The sequence below is a fragment of the Rhododendron vialii genome, chromosome 1a, assembly GCF_030253575.1.
Source record: "Rhododendron vialii isolate Sample 1 chromosome 1a, ASM3025357v1".
In the NCBI taxonomy this organism is placed as follows: domain Eukaryota; kingdom Viridiplantae; phylum Streptophyta; class Magnoliopsida; order Ericales; family Ericaceae; genus Rhododendron; species Rhododendron vialii.
Genome location: NC_080557.1, coordinates 206,496 through 222,932, shown reverse-complemented (window position 1 = coordinate 222,932; position 16,437 = coordinate 206,496). Strand labels below are relative to the sequence as shown.

The 16,437-nt window shown below is 38.7% G+C and overlaps 1 protein-coding gene across 2 annotated transcripts; it reads left to right on the top strand.

Moving 5' to 3' along the window:
• Positions 1–226: 226 nt before the first annotated feature.
• Positions 227–16,404, top strand: LOC131304055 (uncharacterized). 2 transcript variants are annotated; one of them, XM_058331157.1, is made up of 6 exons: positions 227–2,464; positions 3,663–3,838; positions 3,939–4,704; positions 8,336–8,839; positions 12,631–12,806; positions 15,405–16,404. In XM_058331157.1, exons 1-6 carry the CDS (start codon positions 964–966, stop codon positions 16,143–16,145), a joined length of 3,864 nt encoding a protein of 1,287 aa, XP_058187140.1. In that variant the 5' UTR covers positions 227–963; the 3' UTR covers positions 16,146–16,404. The 2 variants fall into 2 exon arrangements, with proteins under 2 accessions (XP_058187140.1, XP_058187145.1); XM_058331162.1 differs by lacking the exon at positions 15,405–16,404 and adding an exon at positions 13,600–15,348.
• Positions 16,405–16,437: the final 33 nt, after the last annotated feature.

The following is a 16,437-nucleotide window of genomic DNA, read 5'->3' as shown; positions in this document are numbered from 1 at the left end:
GTATATTTGGAAATCAAGGAATGAATTTGTTTTCTCATCTAACCCAGTTGATCCAGAGAAGACGATGAGAAGAGCTGGAGAAGCTCTTCAAGAATTCATGGAGATTAGGGTCCCAGGTTTGGTTTCTCCCACTGTGGACAGTGGAGGGCTCCGAACCAAGGTTGCTTTAAATTGAATTGCGACGTTGCTATTAAAAAGAATGGGAAGGATGCAGTTTGTGCAGTAGTGCAGAGAGATTGGAAGGGACAGATTTTGAATGGTAGTGCGAATCATGTTAAAGTAACCAGTCCTCTTCAGGGAGAGTTGCTAGCAATTTGGTTTGCTTGTGGAATGGTCAAATCTCTGGGCTGCAGAAGGGCGTGTATAGAATCAGATAATCAGCAAGCCATCAAATTGAATGTGTCCAAGTTGGTTCCCCCATGGAATGTGGCCTCCATAGTGATGGATATCAGAGAGTTGAGGAAGGAGTGTGAGATAGCTCTCAATTGGGTTAACAGGGTTGCCAATGGACTAGCACATGCTGTGGCTTCCAAGGCGTTAAGAGGTTTACTTCCTTGTAACTGGGTGGCTTGTCCACCTCCTTCCGTTTTTTCTGTTCTTGATTCTGAACTTTCCTCTTTTGTGTAGCCCTGTGGGCAAGATTTTGACTGTTAAAAAAAAAAAAAAAAAAACTCTGTATCCTAGTACTAATATTGGCAAAAAGTAAAATAAAAAATGTCTCTCTCATCCTAATCCTATCCGTTCTCCGGGTCTCTCTCTGCCTCAGTATATGTATTCTTTTCGTATATATATTCTTGCATACTCGAAAAGGAAAAAATCTGGGGCGAGAACAGAGATGGCTGCAATCATGTCTCTCTGATGGGTTTCCGTCTGTTTAGGGTTTACATCAAAATAGGAGCAGTAGTATGTGTGTGGGTGTATATACCTATATTTATATGACTGTTGAGTAAGGAAAAGACAGAGATGGCTTTATCGGACAGCATATCAGCGAATATGAAGCTAAACGATTCGAAGAAGAACAGCCTCCGGAACGCAATTCTGATTCTGGCGCTCGAATGGAAGGATTTCGACGAGCAATTGGACTCTACCGACAACTGCTTCGGCGAATGCATCAACGAACTCGACTGCAGAGAGAAGAACTTGGAATCTCTTCGAGAATCAGTGAAAGAGAGCAACCGAGAGCTTGATTTGGTCAGGAAATCGATCGAGTTGCGCGCTGACGAACTCGAAGTTAAGGAGAAGGAATTTCATTCTTTTCTCGAAGTTCATACTACGTTGTTGAAATTGAAAGAAAAGCAACTCGACGAGATTCGAAGGTCGGCCGAGGAGCGTATTGAAGAGGCTGAATTGAGAGAGGAAAGGCTCAATGATCAGCAGAAATTGATGGAGGGTCTCCTCTTGGAGAGGCATGAGGAGGAGACGAAGCGTTTTGAGACTATCCAGAAATCTATTGGCCAACGATTGAAAGAAATCGGTTCGAAAGAGAAGTATTTCGAAGGTCGGTCGAAAGAAATCGATTCGATTCAGAATTGGATAGAGAGGCGCGCCAAAGAGCTTGATTCGAGAGAAGAACAGATTGATGAACGCGTTAAAGAACTTGATTCCATGCGGAAATTGAACGAAAAGCATTGCAAGGAACTCGAATTGAAAGAGAAAGAAGTTGATTCTGCTAAACTATGGAACGAAAAACGGGCAGAGAAACTTGATTCGAGAGAGAAGGAGCTGGATTCCGTTAAAAAATTTATCAGTCAATCCTTTGAAGATATTCACTCAAAAAACAAGCAACTCAAGTTGGACCAACAATTGATCGAGGAGCGAAGCAAGGAACTCGAATTGAAGGAGAAGCAAATTGATGAAAGGTCTAAAGAACTTGAGTTGAAAAAGAAGCAATTTGGTGGTGCCAAATCCAATGTCAAGGTGGAGCAAGTGGAAGGTATGCCAGTTGACAATGTAAGTAAATGTTTGTCCGCTGATACTCAATTTGTTGTCAAAATGGATGGAAGGAGTTTGCAGTTGTTCCTGAATGAGCGTTCGAATGATCATGAGTCAATGTCTAGTGAAGTTTATAGAGCTCTTCGATTGTCGTTGGATCCTGCTAAGCTAGTCCTAGATGCAATGGAAGGGTTTTACCCTCCTCATCTGAAAAAGGGTGATGCGGTGTTTGAAGAGGATGTAGTTAGGAGGAGTTGCGTACTTTTGCTTGAGCAGTTAATGAAAATTGCTCCTCAGATTCACCCTTATGTGAAAGGAAAGGCGTTGAAACTTGCTGGAGAGTGGAAGGAAAAGATGGGAGCGGTGGCCAGTAACACTTCGGAGGTGTTGGGCTTCATGCAGCTTTTAGCTTCTTACAAGTTGGCTTCTGGTTTTGATACTGATGAGCTTTTGAAAATATTCATGGTTGTTGCTGAGCATAAACAAGCACCTGAATTATGCCGGGAACTTGGTTTCACAGAGAAGGTTCCTGGTAATTATCTCAACTCAAATTCAAAAGATTGCATTGATCTTGGTTCATTTCAAATGAGCTTCATTTGCTACTCGCCTAATCCTCATCGCCCACTTTTATTGTCTTATTATTATTATTATCTACAATGTTCTCTGTGAGACTGTGTAAGTGAGAGCAGGTATTTTTGTTGATGTGTACATTTATTTACTGGTGAGTCAAGAAAGAGTAGTTTCTCTTGGGGGTGCAAATGACATGTTTATTAATTTTACTTTTTTGTCATCTCTATTGCTTGAAATATATTATCCGATTGAGTCAGCTTTATTGCAGATGTTATCGGGACTGCAACTTCGGTTGTGCGGCTTGTGCCTAATGGTGTGGCCATGTTTTTTCATCCTATGCCTTAATTAGGAGTCAATTTATATAGAGATTGTGGAAACTTTATATCCATCTCAAAATCAATTGGCAATGAGTGGAGAGGTGCCAAATGTTATTTAATTATCACCCATTCCACTTGTACGCAATGTGGGACTATATTTCCTTAACATCCCCCCTCACGTGCAACCGCGTTTGAGCTCTGTCATGTGTAACTTCTTTTTTGGTCTATCATCGTGTAACTTTTTTGCTGGTCTATCATTGTGGGGTGTGGATTGTGGATTTTTAAAATGTGGGGTGAAATGGACCCCCTCTGATACCATGTGGAAACTTTATATTCATCTCAAAATCAATTGGCAATGATTAGAGAGGTCCCAAATGTTAATAAATGATCAACCATTCCACTCCTAAGCAATGTGAGACTATATTTCCTTAACAGAGATACCGGTAGATCTATTTATCCCGAATTCTACAGAAATGTTTCTTCTTGCTCTTAATTACACCATTATAATGCGTGGTACTCATGAATCCAATCACAGTCTAGTATGGCATGATTCTAACTTTTATCCGTTCCAGTTTATGTTGTTATTATAGTTTCTTCTGTTCTCAAAATTGTTAAGTATTCTTGAATGCTATGTTCTGATTGCTCCGCATTACTTAGCTCGGTGTTTCGCTCGATAAGTACTATGCATGGTATTATCCTTCCCTATTTCTGATGGCTTTGTTTTGTGCTGCATATACCTGTATCACCAGTGGTCAATTTGGATTTTTTCGTAGGAAATACTTTAGCCGTCATCTGAAATAGCTTGACAAAGCTCTACAAATTTTTTTCCCTTATTTGTGCCAGATCTCATTGACGATCTTGTTAAGGAGGATCAAGTTCCTGTTGCTGTTAGATTTATATTTGCTTTTAAGCTTGTTGATAAGTTCCCACCAGTACCGCTCTTGAGATATTTCTTGAAGCGTTCCAAGAGGATTGCCAAGAAAAAAATAAATATGGAAAAAAATCCTAGTACAGCAAAGGTATGTACTTCTTGTTTTTTGATGTAAATATCACTTCTTACTGATCTGCTTTTTCCATGAGCAAGTTATTAAGTATAATCTAATCTGAATCCGATTGCAGTATAGGGTAATAGATGAAAGAGTGACTTGTGTCGGAGCTGTTATCAAGTGTGTTGTCGATCACAACCTTGAATCCCAATTGCCACTTAAATCCCTTGAACAACGCATTGAACAGCTTTTAATGCATAAGGAAGGTAACAAGCAGATTAAGCCTGCCTGTCTCATCAAGACTGAAGGAGGGCTGTGGTACAGGGATAATACGGTTATGTCATCCACCACTGTCCCTATGCAGTCTAAAGCTTCTGCCTCCACGCATGACCCTGCCACCGATACTATGGCCGGCATCCTTGCCAATATGGATGGAAAGAATTTGCAACTTTTCTTAAATGAACATTTGGAAGAGAATCAAATGATGCACAAGGAACTTTACAATGCTCTTCAAATGTCGTCTGACTCAGGAAAGCTTGTTCTGGATGCAATGCAAGGGTTTTATCCTCCACATTCAAAAAAGGGAGGCATTAATATTGAAGCTAGTGTTATTAGAAGGAGTTGCATTTATTTGTTAGAGATATTAATGAGACTCTCTCCTCCAATTAAACCTCATGTGAAAGAAGCAGCAATGAAACTTGCAGTTTTTTGGAAAGAAAAAACAGTGGTAGTTGAAAAAAATCTACCGGCAATCTTGGGTTTTTTGCTACTTGTTGGTACCTATGGATTGGCCTCTGCCTTTGATACAGATGAGCTTCGTAGTCTTTTTCAGACTGTTGTAGAGCATAGATATGCCCCTCTGTTGTCTCAAGCCCTTGGTTTCCCGGAAAGGATTCCTGGTGAGTAGATAGAAACTGGGCTTCATGTTACCTCTCTCTCTCTCTCTCTCTCTCTCTCACACACACACACACAAAAAAAATTGGATTGTTGATTTAATTACTTGCAGGTTCCATTTGTATGTTAGTAGAAGTTTCCTCCTTATATCCGTCAACTTATTATTTTCTGCCTAGTTTTTTTTTTAACAAAAGATTTCTGCATATTTTTTCTTTTGTATTTTGCACCTTTTGGCCTGACAGCTCTGTTGCTGTAATGCTTCTCACTTGTAAGATATATCACTTGCGTGATTCTTGCTAGCAAATTTGCCTGTGTGTGGTACACTGTACATATGACTGTATGTTTCCATCTGTACAGGTTTTGTTATCCTACTGCTTGAATATTGTAGGATGACTGAGAGTACATTTTAGAAGGAAAATGTACCTTCACATGTAGCATTTTTCCAAATAAGAACAGGGGTATAGTCATGATTGAGGTCATCAAATTCCTTCTCTCTGTTCCATTGCTGAAACAATAAACTTTGCCTAACACCACTGCCGATGGCCACTGACTGCTCATTACACCACAATAATGCTCCTCTCATCCATCCACTTTTTGATAAATCAACCAAAAATTTGTCGTGAGTAACACTATCCGCCATCTTAGGCTTCTAAATTTCCTGGTGACTGGCAACACATAGGAATCCAGATGTGATGACAAACGATGGACAATGGTAGTGCCAGGTGACATAAAGATTTCTTTGGAATCTTTTATGATCTACTTTGCTGCAATACCCTTAAGTTAATTATGGTGCAAGGACAATTAACGTATTGTAAAAGTGCATACACTGCGATCTTACCTAAACGGAGTAGGATGGCAAAACCATATCTATGTATTCATGGATATAGAATTCTGATTCTATTATTTGTGTTATTTTTTAAAGTTGAAACAGTCGATCATTGGGAAGTGAGGTTTATGTATTCCCCTTCCATATTTAGAGAAGCTTTTATTTTTATGCTTCCTTACTTGGAGTCAATTCTAATTCTTAGCAAGTACTTTATAATTTGTGACACTAAACTGTTGATAGACCCTAATTGGCTCCATCTTCAGCTATAATTAAGCTGTAAGTGTAAAATAGTTATGGCTAAAGCACCCAACTCAAAGCCAGTTGGTGGTGGCATTGAGTGGGAAGTCGCCTAGGATCACAAACTAGTTTTGGAGGTGATAATTAACCGATGTTGGACAAGCTTTAATACTCCCTGAATTGCATATGGAGAGGCAAACGAATCGAACATGGGGTTCATAATAAATCGAATTGAACTTATGGCACAGACAAAGGTGGAATCAATCTAGAGAGTCTTGTCCAAAAGCCTGCAAAAGCCACTTTGGAATGTTATTTTTGAGCATCCAAGTCAAAACCAATTGGCTATTGCCTGAGAGTGGAGAGGCCGCAGGCTAACATACTAGTTTTGGGGGGTAATAATTGACAATGTTGGACAAGCTCTAACATTTACATTCGTAGTTAGTGATTGTAATGTACAAGCAGGACAACAATCCAAGGAAGGGCAGAAGGGAATGGAGTCATGACAAGATGTAATGCTTTGTAGTATGGTCTTGGCTTGTGGAAATATCATTTTCTTCTTATCATATTCTTAATTCTTCTTGTTCCTTCATTCTGTAGAGAGTCATCATCGACTCTTTAGATCTTTCCAGAGTCTTCCGGACGTTACCGGAATGTCCCGGGCTCTACTAGAATCTTCCGGATCTAGCAAGAACCTTCTGGGCTATGGTGGAGTTTCACAGGCTTTACTATCCATCTCTAGATCTTTCTTGTAGTATCTTTAGGAGTCTTAGACTAGAGTTATCTCTTTCTAGAATGTTCTAATGTAGTCTATAAATAGGAGATGAGGTCTCCTTTTTTTTTTTTTGTTACATCAGGAGGCCGTAGCCTGTGGAAAAGGGATCTTGCTTATGGCAATACTCAAACTCCTGACCTCTTAGCGAGGAACAATGATTCTAGCCAACTGGCCTAGCCCTAGTTGGTTGGAGATGAGTTCTCCTTGTGCGGGTACATAACACAACACATGAGAGTGCAAGTGAGGTGTGTTAGGTACAAGTCTAGTCTTGAGAGAACTAGTGAGGTGTCCTTGGGTGTGAGTCCACAACATCAAAGTTGTGTGTGTGATACTTAATAGTTGTGTGTGGCATACTGAATAGTTGTTTGTTTGTCTAGTACTTGTAAACTTTTGTGGAATAAAAGTTTACTTTCTATACTTCTACCGTGTTCCATACCCTTCACATTCCTCTCTTCTTCCTCCCTCCCTCCCTCCCTCTTTATTTGCCTTGTCTTAGCCTCTAATGTAATGCAGGTTATACGTAGTAAGTGGGCATTCTTTGGGGAAAAAAAAAAGAATATGTTGTCATGTTGTGGGGTGAGAATGAAGTTTTTGTAGGAAATCAATCGGCAATGTTCTTTGGTTTGATTTTGTTGGGGGGATGACGACCGTGTGAATACAAATAAAACCTGGAAAAGGAATGTCATTATATAAAAGGTACACATCGAGGGGAGGGGGGGGGGGGGGGGGGGGGGGGGGGGGGGGTGCAATGGAAAATTATGGTATGTGGTTGGCCTAGGAAACTCTTAATGTTTCATCTAAAAGTAACACTAAAAAGAAGACTTATTTGTTCTTATTCTTTATAGCTTCTTGTCCTTCTCTGTTTCTTATCTTTTTGATACTTAATTTCTCTCTCTTTCCAGGTGATATTTGATTTCATTTTGTTGGTCAGGCCAAGAACTAATTTTGATGGCAAACAAAACTACTTTTAGTACGACATCCATATTCTTCAAGTAATTGTTGCATTTAACCAATTTTATGTGATAGGTGAATATGAATGTATGGTTATTAGTTCATGACCCAAATGTTTTCATTTTTCAGTATTGAGGCTCCATTTTTTTCGATGTAAAACCTTTACGATTGTAAAATATTTTCTATGTAAAACGTTTTTACAAAAGTTATTTTCCCCAAATTTAGTTTTTGGTGCTTGGTTGACATTTGAGAAAGGCCACACAAATATGCAATAGAAAATACAAATCAATCTGATCAAGTGAAAGCTCTTTTAACAGTGGCTGGTGGGTATGAAATGGTGGAAGTTACAAGTGAACACCTCGGGGGACCGGGTGGAATTCCATCTGCTCACTAGGCATAAAACAACTTACCATTGTTTTGAAAGGAAATCATTTTCAAGATCATGAAAAATATTTTACCGTGGAAAATGTTTTCCAACTTTTTGTCCAACCAAACAAGGGAAAATAAGTAAGATATTTTACACAAAAAAAATTTACGTCCAAACAAACGGAGCCTAAATTTATGTCAACTTTGGTGGGTTTAACCCTATTTTCATGAACTTGGTAATTTGCCTTTCAATATTCTTTGTTTCCTTCTTGGTGGACATGAAATTGCAATGTGTGTAGATGTCCTTACCTTCTAGGGTTATGGATTTGATGCCCATAGCATATCTGTTAACATCACATTTTCGCACAATTGTTGTGGCATACCACCTTTTCAGTGAGTAACATCCTTTTATAGAGACTTCGATGCTTTTATTTAGTTGCTAACACGTTGATTTCTTAATGGCGGTTTTTTTCAATCTCTTCAGTGGACAACATCCTTCATATCCAAGAGAAGATTGATCGATCTGCCTTAGAAAATCTGCAATTGAACAGCATAGTCCCTTCTTTGGATGTGGGTCCTTCGAATTTGTGGTGTGGAGTTCCTGCTTGTATTCAATTTGCATCAGATCCAGCGAAGCTTGTCTTGGATGCAATGCAGTGTTGTTATCACTCAAACTTGGGGATACGAAAAAGGTTAAACACGAATGTTATAAAGAATTTCAGTCTCTTGCTAATTCAGTTATTAAGAGCCTCACTAGCAGTTAAAACTTGCGTGAAAGAAGGAGCAATGAAGTTTGCGTCTGATTGGAAAGACAACCTGAAGTCTCAAAGTCATCTAGAAGTGTGGCCCTTTTTGTTGTTCTTAGCCACCTACAAAGTGGCTTCCTTTTTCAACACTAGTGAGCTTCTTGATCTTTTGGAGATGGTTTACAACCGCAAACAAGCAATTGATTTATTTCATGCCCTTGGACTAAAAGATGAGCTCCCTAGTAAGTGCACTCTCTCTCTCTCTCTCTCTCTCTCTCTCTCTCTCTCTCTCTCTATATATATATATATATATATATACAGTCCGGATCTAACGAGGGATCCCTTACGGCCTTACGGTGCGGGACTCCTCTTTTCCAATCGAATTGCGACGATCCGAGCCGCTCAAAGTGTGCAGAACGTGATTTTAAGGGTACCCGCACCCTTAAAATCACGTTCTGATCACTTTGAGCGGTTCGGATCGTCGCAATTTGATCGGGAAAGGGGAGTCCCGCATGGTAGCACCGTGCGGGATCCCTCATTGGATCCGGACTGTATATATATATATTGATCTATCTCTATACACACACAAACACATATAAACATATGTGTATGTGTGACTAATGATTACCATATTCTGGACTCTGTACCCTAGCTACTTATCCTGTTTTAGGTGGTTTGCAGCTTTAAGTTTCATATTTTTTCTACCCTGAGTTTGTTATATTCTCAGGTTGTGAGAGACTCTGTTTTAGAGGCTAGATATCCTTGTTTGATTTCTTGCTGTTTTCTTTCCACGCCAAACTGCTCGAACTGTGCTTAGGCTGTTTTTTTTTGGAAGAATTGGGTCCATTCTTGTGTAAATTTAAATGCTTCGTTTGAAATATCCTTCTTCTTGCAACAAAAGTCCATAGCTACCAAAACCAAAGAAACACTTACTTTTTGTTGGATGTTCAGGTTGTTTGTTTTTTCGTCTTTTCCCCCCTTCGCTGTTATTCATTTTCTGTTATGGTTGTGTTTGTGGTTCTTTTAACTTGGTTCTTTTCATCTTATTGTTTAGCTTGTCTACCTCTAACTTTTTAGAGGTACAATTTTATCTTGTTCTTCTTGTTAGTGCTTTGGGGTCGTCTCGGTGGTGTTGTGATTTTTGGAATAAAGTTGGGGGAATTTAGTCGTTGGATGTTATGAGCTGTACACTGCTTGTAGGTTTGACCAATTAACAGGAAAAGATGTAGTTCTTCAGTGTTCCATTACAGTTTCTTTCCCTGCCAAATATGATATTCTTTCTTTCTTTTTGGACTCTTGTCCTGCTTCTTTTGTATCTTTTTATGTTCCTTCTAGTTAAATCTTTAATGTTGCTGATCAAAATAAAAGCACAAAAGATACAGTATATGCAATGCATATCTTATAAATATCAGTATTCTACGAGTAAGAATATGGAAGTACTGATTCTTAATTGATCTATTCTGTGAAAGCATGCTCAATTTAGATGGGTTATTGTCATCTCTAAGTGTATCCAATCACCAGTAGGAATCTTTCGCCATAAAGGGGTGCAGGCGTTTGTTCTAATTGCGTCTACACATTCAGAATGCAAAACATATGTTCCTGTGTCCATTTGGTCTTGAATCGTTTGAAAGGTCACTTGCATTGTGATTTTGAGGATTAGTTAATAATTTTATGGATCATTAAATTATTGTGATTTAGGTGTACTATATACTCTTTTGCAGATCATTTAATGATTGCTCCATGCATGGATCATTAAATTCATTGTTTATGCATCCTTGTGAACTTTTCATGATCTAAGTCAATCCACCACTGAAGTTTTTCCAAATTTTTTATATTACTCGGCAAACGTACAATTTCTCTATGAATGATGACTGTCCATGGGGAATTCTAAAGTGTCCACCTCCTATTTGGAGGACACCATGGATATGTTATGCATCTTTGTGGTCAATGTTATGCAGTTTTGTGATTTGATGGTACGATGGGAGACATCATAAATTATGTAATTTTGAAAATGTTAACGCAAATTTTGAAATGTTACGGACTCATGTTGTTTTTGTTACGAGTCTTTGAGGTGAATATGTTACGCAATTTTGTGGTATAATAATGTTATGAGTTCTTGTGTTTTTGTTGCGAGTCTTTGTAATATGATGCATGGATACCGACACGGGAATTCTAAAAAAATGGGGATATGGACACGGCGGGGGACATGCCACATGTATATTTCTTTATTTATATAAATAAATAAATAAATAAATAATTATAGTTTGACACCCAGAATTTTTAAAAATTACAATTTGGCCCCAAATTTTTTTAAAAAAATTACAATTTGACCCCCAATTTTTTTTAAAAATACAGTTTGGCCCCTGCCGTGTCCCCCTAAAAAATTTATATTAAATTATGGGACACGCCACGTGGTGTGTCCCGTACGTGTCCCCGAGGTGTTCCCGCCGTGTCCCTGTATCTCCGTGTCCGACACTGCGATACTTCGACCTCTAGATGTGTCGGTGCTTCATAGGTGGTAAATATTATGCTCTTTTTTGGTCGAAAAGTAAGGGGATATGGCATCCCCCACCCCCGTGGACACTATAGAAGCTCCCGTAAAGCAGTAGTATTACAATTCTATTTTGACCCGTAGCTTCGTGCTAACCCTTACCTCAAGTTGCAGTTAAACAAACCCATAGCTTCCAGTAAAGTAATAGTTTTACACATTTGGGATTTCCATTAACAACTTCACTTGAGAATAGACTGCTTTCTGTCTATGTAGTTTTTTTTTCTTTCAAGGATAAAGTTTGGATCACAAGGTTACTCTTTCCTTAAATTCTTTCAGCAGAGTAACCAATTGGCCACAATAGTCAATAGTTATTCAGAGTTTATTAGCAAAACTTGGCAATTGTCTGGCACCACATGTAGCTAGTCTAAATATCTTACTTTTTCGTTATAGCATGGTTCTAAATACCAATCGTTACATAGTGTAGCGGTTGATATGTAAAGGGATTTTGGACCTCCGTTTCTGATAAGTACTTGTATGTCGGCCAATAAATGGAAATATCACCGACAGGGATGTGTCCTGAATGCTGATACCACGATTTTGAGCCCTGGGTTATAGCATTGTTCAAGTGATTGTTAATGATTACCTTATGATTGTGTTACTTGATTTTATTTTCCTTGTTGGATAGCTTGATATATATTGTTGGGTCCATTTTGTAACAGTTTAAGCTTTTGGGAGAGTGAGTTTTCAAACAGGGTATGTTTGTTCCATTTGCATTGCATCTGTTCCCTGTTTACACTATGTTTCTCCCCTTTGCAATTTGTATGGATGTTTGCATTTCACGCGCACGACGGGGTTGCACATGAGGGAGGGTTGTTGGCACATAAATTTCAGCTAAAATTTGACGCATAATGTAACTCTACGGTTCAAAATTTATGTCTACAAGGGTGTTGGATAACTTGATATACATCGTTGGGCCCATTTCCTAGCAGCTTAAGTTTTGGGAGAGTTGGTGTTCTAGCAGTCCCCTATACCCTAGCGGCCACTGCATGAATTCCTAAGTTGTTGTTTGTTTTTTTTTTTCTTTGGTGACGGAGTTTTTTCTTAGAGGCTTGGATTAGACAGCTTTGTGTTTGCTTAAATGATGGTACGTAATTTAATTGTATTGTACTCGGTCATCCAACTGACTTTGGAGGAAGTTCTATTCTTGACTGTGATCAAGTTAACTATTGGTTTCTGATAAGTACTTTTTTTTTAAAGATGGAAGGGGAACTTTGCTTAATTTGTGGAGTGGTTTAGTAAAATGCATCTTTTGAGAAAAAAATGCCCCACTAGGGGAAGAGGAGATACTTAAGTTCATATTTTTCGTTGACACTTTTTATTTAATAATCTTGCCACCTTTCTAATTCATTTCACTTTCAAGTTGTTTTCTTTCTTCTTGTATTCACTGATATGACTTCCCTTTAGAATGTAACTACGCTAAGAAAATTTTCGTATGGGCCCTCCCTTTGGCAATTCGATAAAACCTGTGTATTCTGTTTTCAGACTTTGTCAACCGTCTTATTCAAAGAGCGCTGCACCTGGACGCTATCAGATATGTTTACGCATTTGATCTCACTGACAAGTTCCCACCCGCATCTCTCCTGAAAGGTTACTTCAGTCATGTGAAAGAGGTTTGCAAGGATGTACGGCGGGAGGGACGCAACTCTTGCAAAGCACAGGTATTTTTTTCCCCTTTTGTTCTTAAATAGGTTCTTCCTAATCCAGGAAGTGTACATAAAAATAAAAGTGAACCCTGATAATTCTGGAGACTAAAGTATCCTTATTTAAACAATTGGGATCAATTACATGAGTCGTTTTAGTTTTATATTAAGATAAGTTTTATATTCATGTTGCTTTTGGCCAAAAACCCACATCAATTTAGGACTTTTAATCCATACCCTGACATTGCAGTAAAAATGATTTATTGATCTCTCTTATTTGTCGCATTTACGGTCATTGTTGTATGCGAGCAAACTATCTTAGTCTATTTTTTGTCATCTTATTTTGGTGAAAGTACTCGGAGACCCCCTCAACTATTACTTTTTCTCACGGAGACCCCCTTACATTTAAAATTGCCCATATAGACCCCTTCAACTATAAAGGTTAACCAATTAGCACCCTTCTGTCAAAAAGACCGTTGAGATGAATGGGTCAGCGTGGACATTTTTTTATAGATGAGGGGGTGGGCGATTTTTAAGGGGTAGAATTGTTATTTCCCCTCATTCTGTTAAGAGAGTTAGCCAATTTTTTTTATTTTATATAGTTGAGGAGGTCTGTGGGCGGTTTTAAATGTTCGGGGGTTTCCGTGGGAAAAAGTGATCGTTGAGGGGGTCTCCGTGTGCTTTCACCACTTATTTTCAATTGTGCTACTATAATGTTTACATTTTAAATTTTCTCTTCTAGTCTTGCCACTCATCCTTCATAACATCCTCATATCAGCTACGTTCTATTTATTTACGTGTGGTTTGTTAGGTTCTCAACATTCTGTCCTGCAGAACATTTCTGTCCTTGGAGTTTTCTGTGGGTATCTGTCAATCACATAATATGCTAGAAGCACCCCTCCAATTGAGTAAACCTACTTCGAACATTTTCGTATCTTACGGTTTTCAATCTTCTCTTGTTCGTTATTTCTATGCCCCTTGTAGGCTGTAGCATAATTTTTATTTCATATAGTCAGTTTTATACCTACGAATTCTAACTCTTTTACTATATGGCTTCTCTCCAAATTTGTAATTGAGTTGATATTGCCTCTGCTTTTAGTTTCATCCACTAAAACTATTAACTGCGAACAACATACACCGCGGACCATAAGCATGAACATGCCTAGTCAACTCCTCCAATACTAGAGCAAAAAGAGAGGGACTCAAGGATATGACCCATGGTATTATCCTACGGTGATAGAAAATTCACTAGTGTCTCCAACAGGTGACCTAATTATAGTCGAAGGCTATGACGCTTTTACATGTCTTTTATTGCATCAATGTCACCCTTTGTCTCCTTTCTCAAACATTGACCATATTATGTTTTTAGGCACCCTAATAGTGGTTTATTCTAACTTGATCATAATCATATGAATAAATTCTTCTCTTCATATTTTTTGTTAGTCTCCTCAGTAAGAAGTTGGTTCCAAACTGTTTCCCTGACGCCTTTGTCACCATTGTTTGGCAATGTTCAATGGCTATCCCCACAATTTGATTATGTGACTCGTCAAATTAGTATCTCTATAGTTGGTCTTGTACTCTTATTGCAACTTTAAATATCTCTTAGCTATTGTCTAAAGGTAGTATTATTATAATTCTTTTCCTCCACTCTTTAGGCATTTTGCTAGTCATTTTAATCTTGTTTAATAACTTTGTTAACCAAAACGCCCCTAACTCACCTAAGCATTTCCACCCCACAGGACAGGGATACCATATGGCCATGGATGGAGGCATGTGGGGACGAGTGGGGGCATGTGCCTCCATGCCCCCACTGAACTTTCAAAAACCTCAGTTTTACCCCTAAAAGTTATGAAATTTATTCTTTGATGCCCCCATTAAAATTACATTTTGCCCTCACTTAATGGTTTGTATGTGGTTCTGCCCCGCTAAGTTATGAAATTTCTTTAACTATTTAATGTAATTAAGGTGAGCGTTTATGAAATATTACATGATTAATAAAACTTGGTGTGCTGTGAATCTACTTTGATTAAGATTTGAAATAAATTAAAGATTAATGAGGTAGGTAAGCAAAAACATAAGAACAAATTGTGTATAGTTTTTTTGGTAGAAGGTTTTGCCCCCCACTGACAATTTTTTTTGGCTCCACCCCTGCATATGGCCCCCATGGCTTACCTGATTTCATCCTATTCAGCACAGTTTTCCCTTCAAACCTTGTTCTACGATAGGACTTGTATTGTCTAATTATATCAAGCTTACTTTGTTCCTCTTATACCAAGCTTTCTAAATTGTTTCATTTAACACTTTTTAACCTATAAAAAAAGAAAAAAAAGAAAAGGAAACTAATCCACCTTTTCTTAATATATTTCTGATGCACTTGCCTTGATTACGGTTCTTTTTTTCTCTCTCATCTTTACAAATGTTCTTTTCTCCATATTTACTGGCTAATTTTGTGTATAGATCGTGATACGCTTTCAACTTAGCTTCTCTAATGGCTCGTTTTAATCACCTTCCTAGCCCTTTCATAACTCTTAAAGAGTTTCCTCATTTTTATGTTAACACCTCCCATCTAACACGAATAACTTCTTAAGTTCTTTCGCATATGAAACCTATTCTCAGGAAATGGCCATAAAGAAAGAAGTGGCTGCTCTCAAAATGATAATCAACTGCATCACATCGCACGGGCTTGAATCACAATACTCACCCATGCAACTTAAGGAACGCGTTGGACAGTTGGTAAGGCAAAAGACAGGCCAGAGAAGTGCTGCGCTACTACGTGCCACCAAGGCTCAGCCTCCGGACATAGTGGACAAGAGGATTGTTGTGAAATCAAAGGCTCAACCACAAGAGGAAGCACACCGGAGAGCTTCTGTGACATCATCCCCTTCCTCCCAGTCTCAAACACAAGAGCCGCTGTGTGGGAAGAAACGTTTTGCCCAAATTCCAGACCATGACGTCTCCTCTAGTACTCAACAATTGAATCCTGCAAAAAAGCTTTGCCAAAAAGATCTATCAACTTCAGGGGGGGTGACAAATAGTAATCATTTGAGTAGCACTTGCCCCGCTCCCATTCATCAGCAGTGCATACAACAGCCTGTTCAGCACCCACCTGCCATCTTTGCTTCAGAAACTGAACCTTATCTTAGAGCACACTCTGGACACTATTCATTGGGTGGGGACTCCACTCCTGTTCCCGGCATTCATATGAGTAGTCATTTAGCATCACAACATGGATCCGGTATTCCTGCTAGCGGGGGATTCCTGCCATTTGGTACCCAATTTGGTTCTGCCCCTAATTTCAATGCCAAGCCGTTTAAGGTAGCAGGAACACCTTACTATTCGTGGTCATTCCCCAACTAGGATGGTCTTAGTGAATTCAGGGGGTAGTAGATTAGGCTCTCGGGTTCAGGTTTGAGGCATGTATGTTGATGACTAGCTTCACTGTGAATAGCTTCTCCTTAATCTTAGTAGTCTTGACGATTGTACATATTCTTCATTTTTGTAATCTAATTATCTTCAGTGATCTTGCTTAGATTGCTTTTCAAAGAGGGAGAGAAGATGTCTTCCTGTAGCACTACACTGACCAGATTAAGTACATAGAGCTTTTTTTGCCTTGTCCTATTTGTTTTTTACTGTAATTCTTTCCCTTTTC

What these genes read in the sequence shown, in the direction of transcription:
- LOC131304055 (XM_058331157.1), top strand. Translation starts at nt 964, where the DNA reads ATGGCTTTATCGGACAGCATATCAGCGAATATGAAGCTAAACGATTCG. An exon ending in TTTCCCGGAAAGGATTCCTG is followed by an intron (nt 4,705 to 8,335) that starts GTGAGTAGATAG and finishes CAATCTCTTCAG; the next exon opens with TGGACAACATCCTTCATATC. An exon ending in ACTAAAAGATGAGCTCCCTA is followed by an intron (nt 8,840 to 12,630) that starts GTAAGTGCACTC and finishes TTCTGTTTTCAG; the next exon opens with ACTTTGTCAACCGTCTTATT.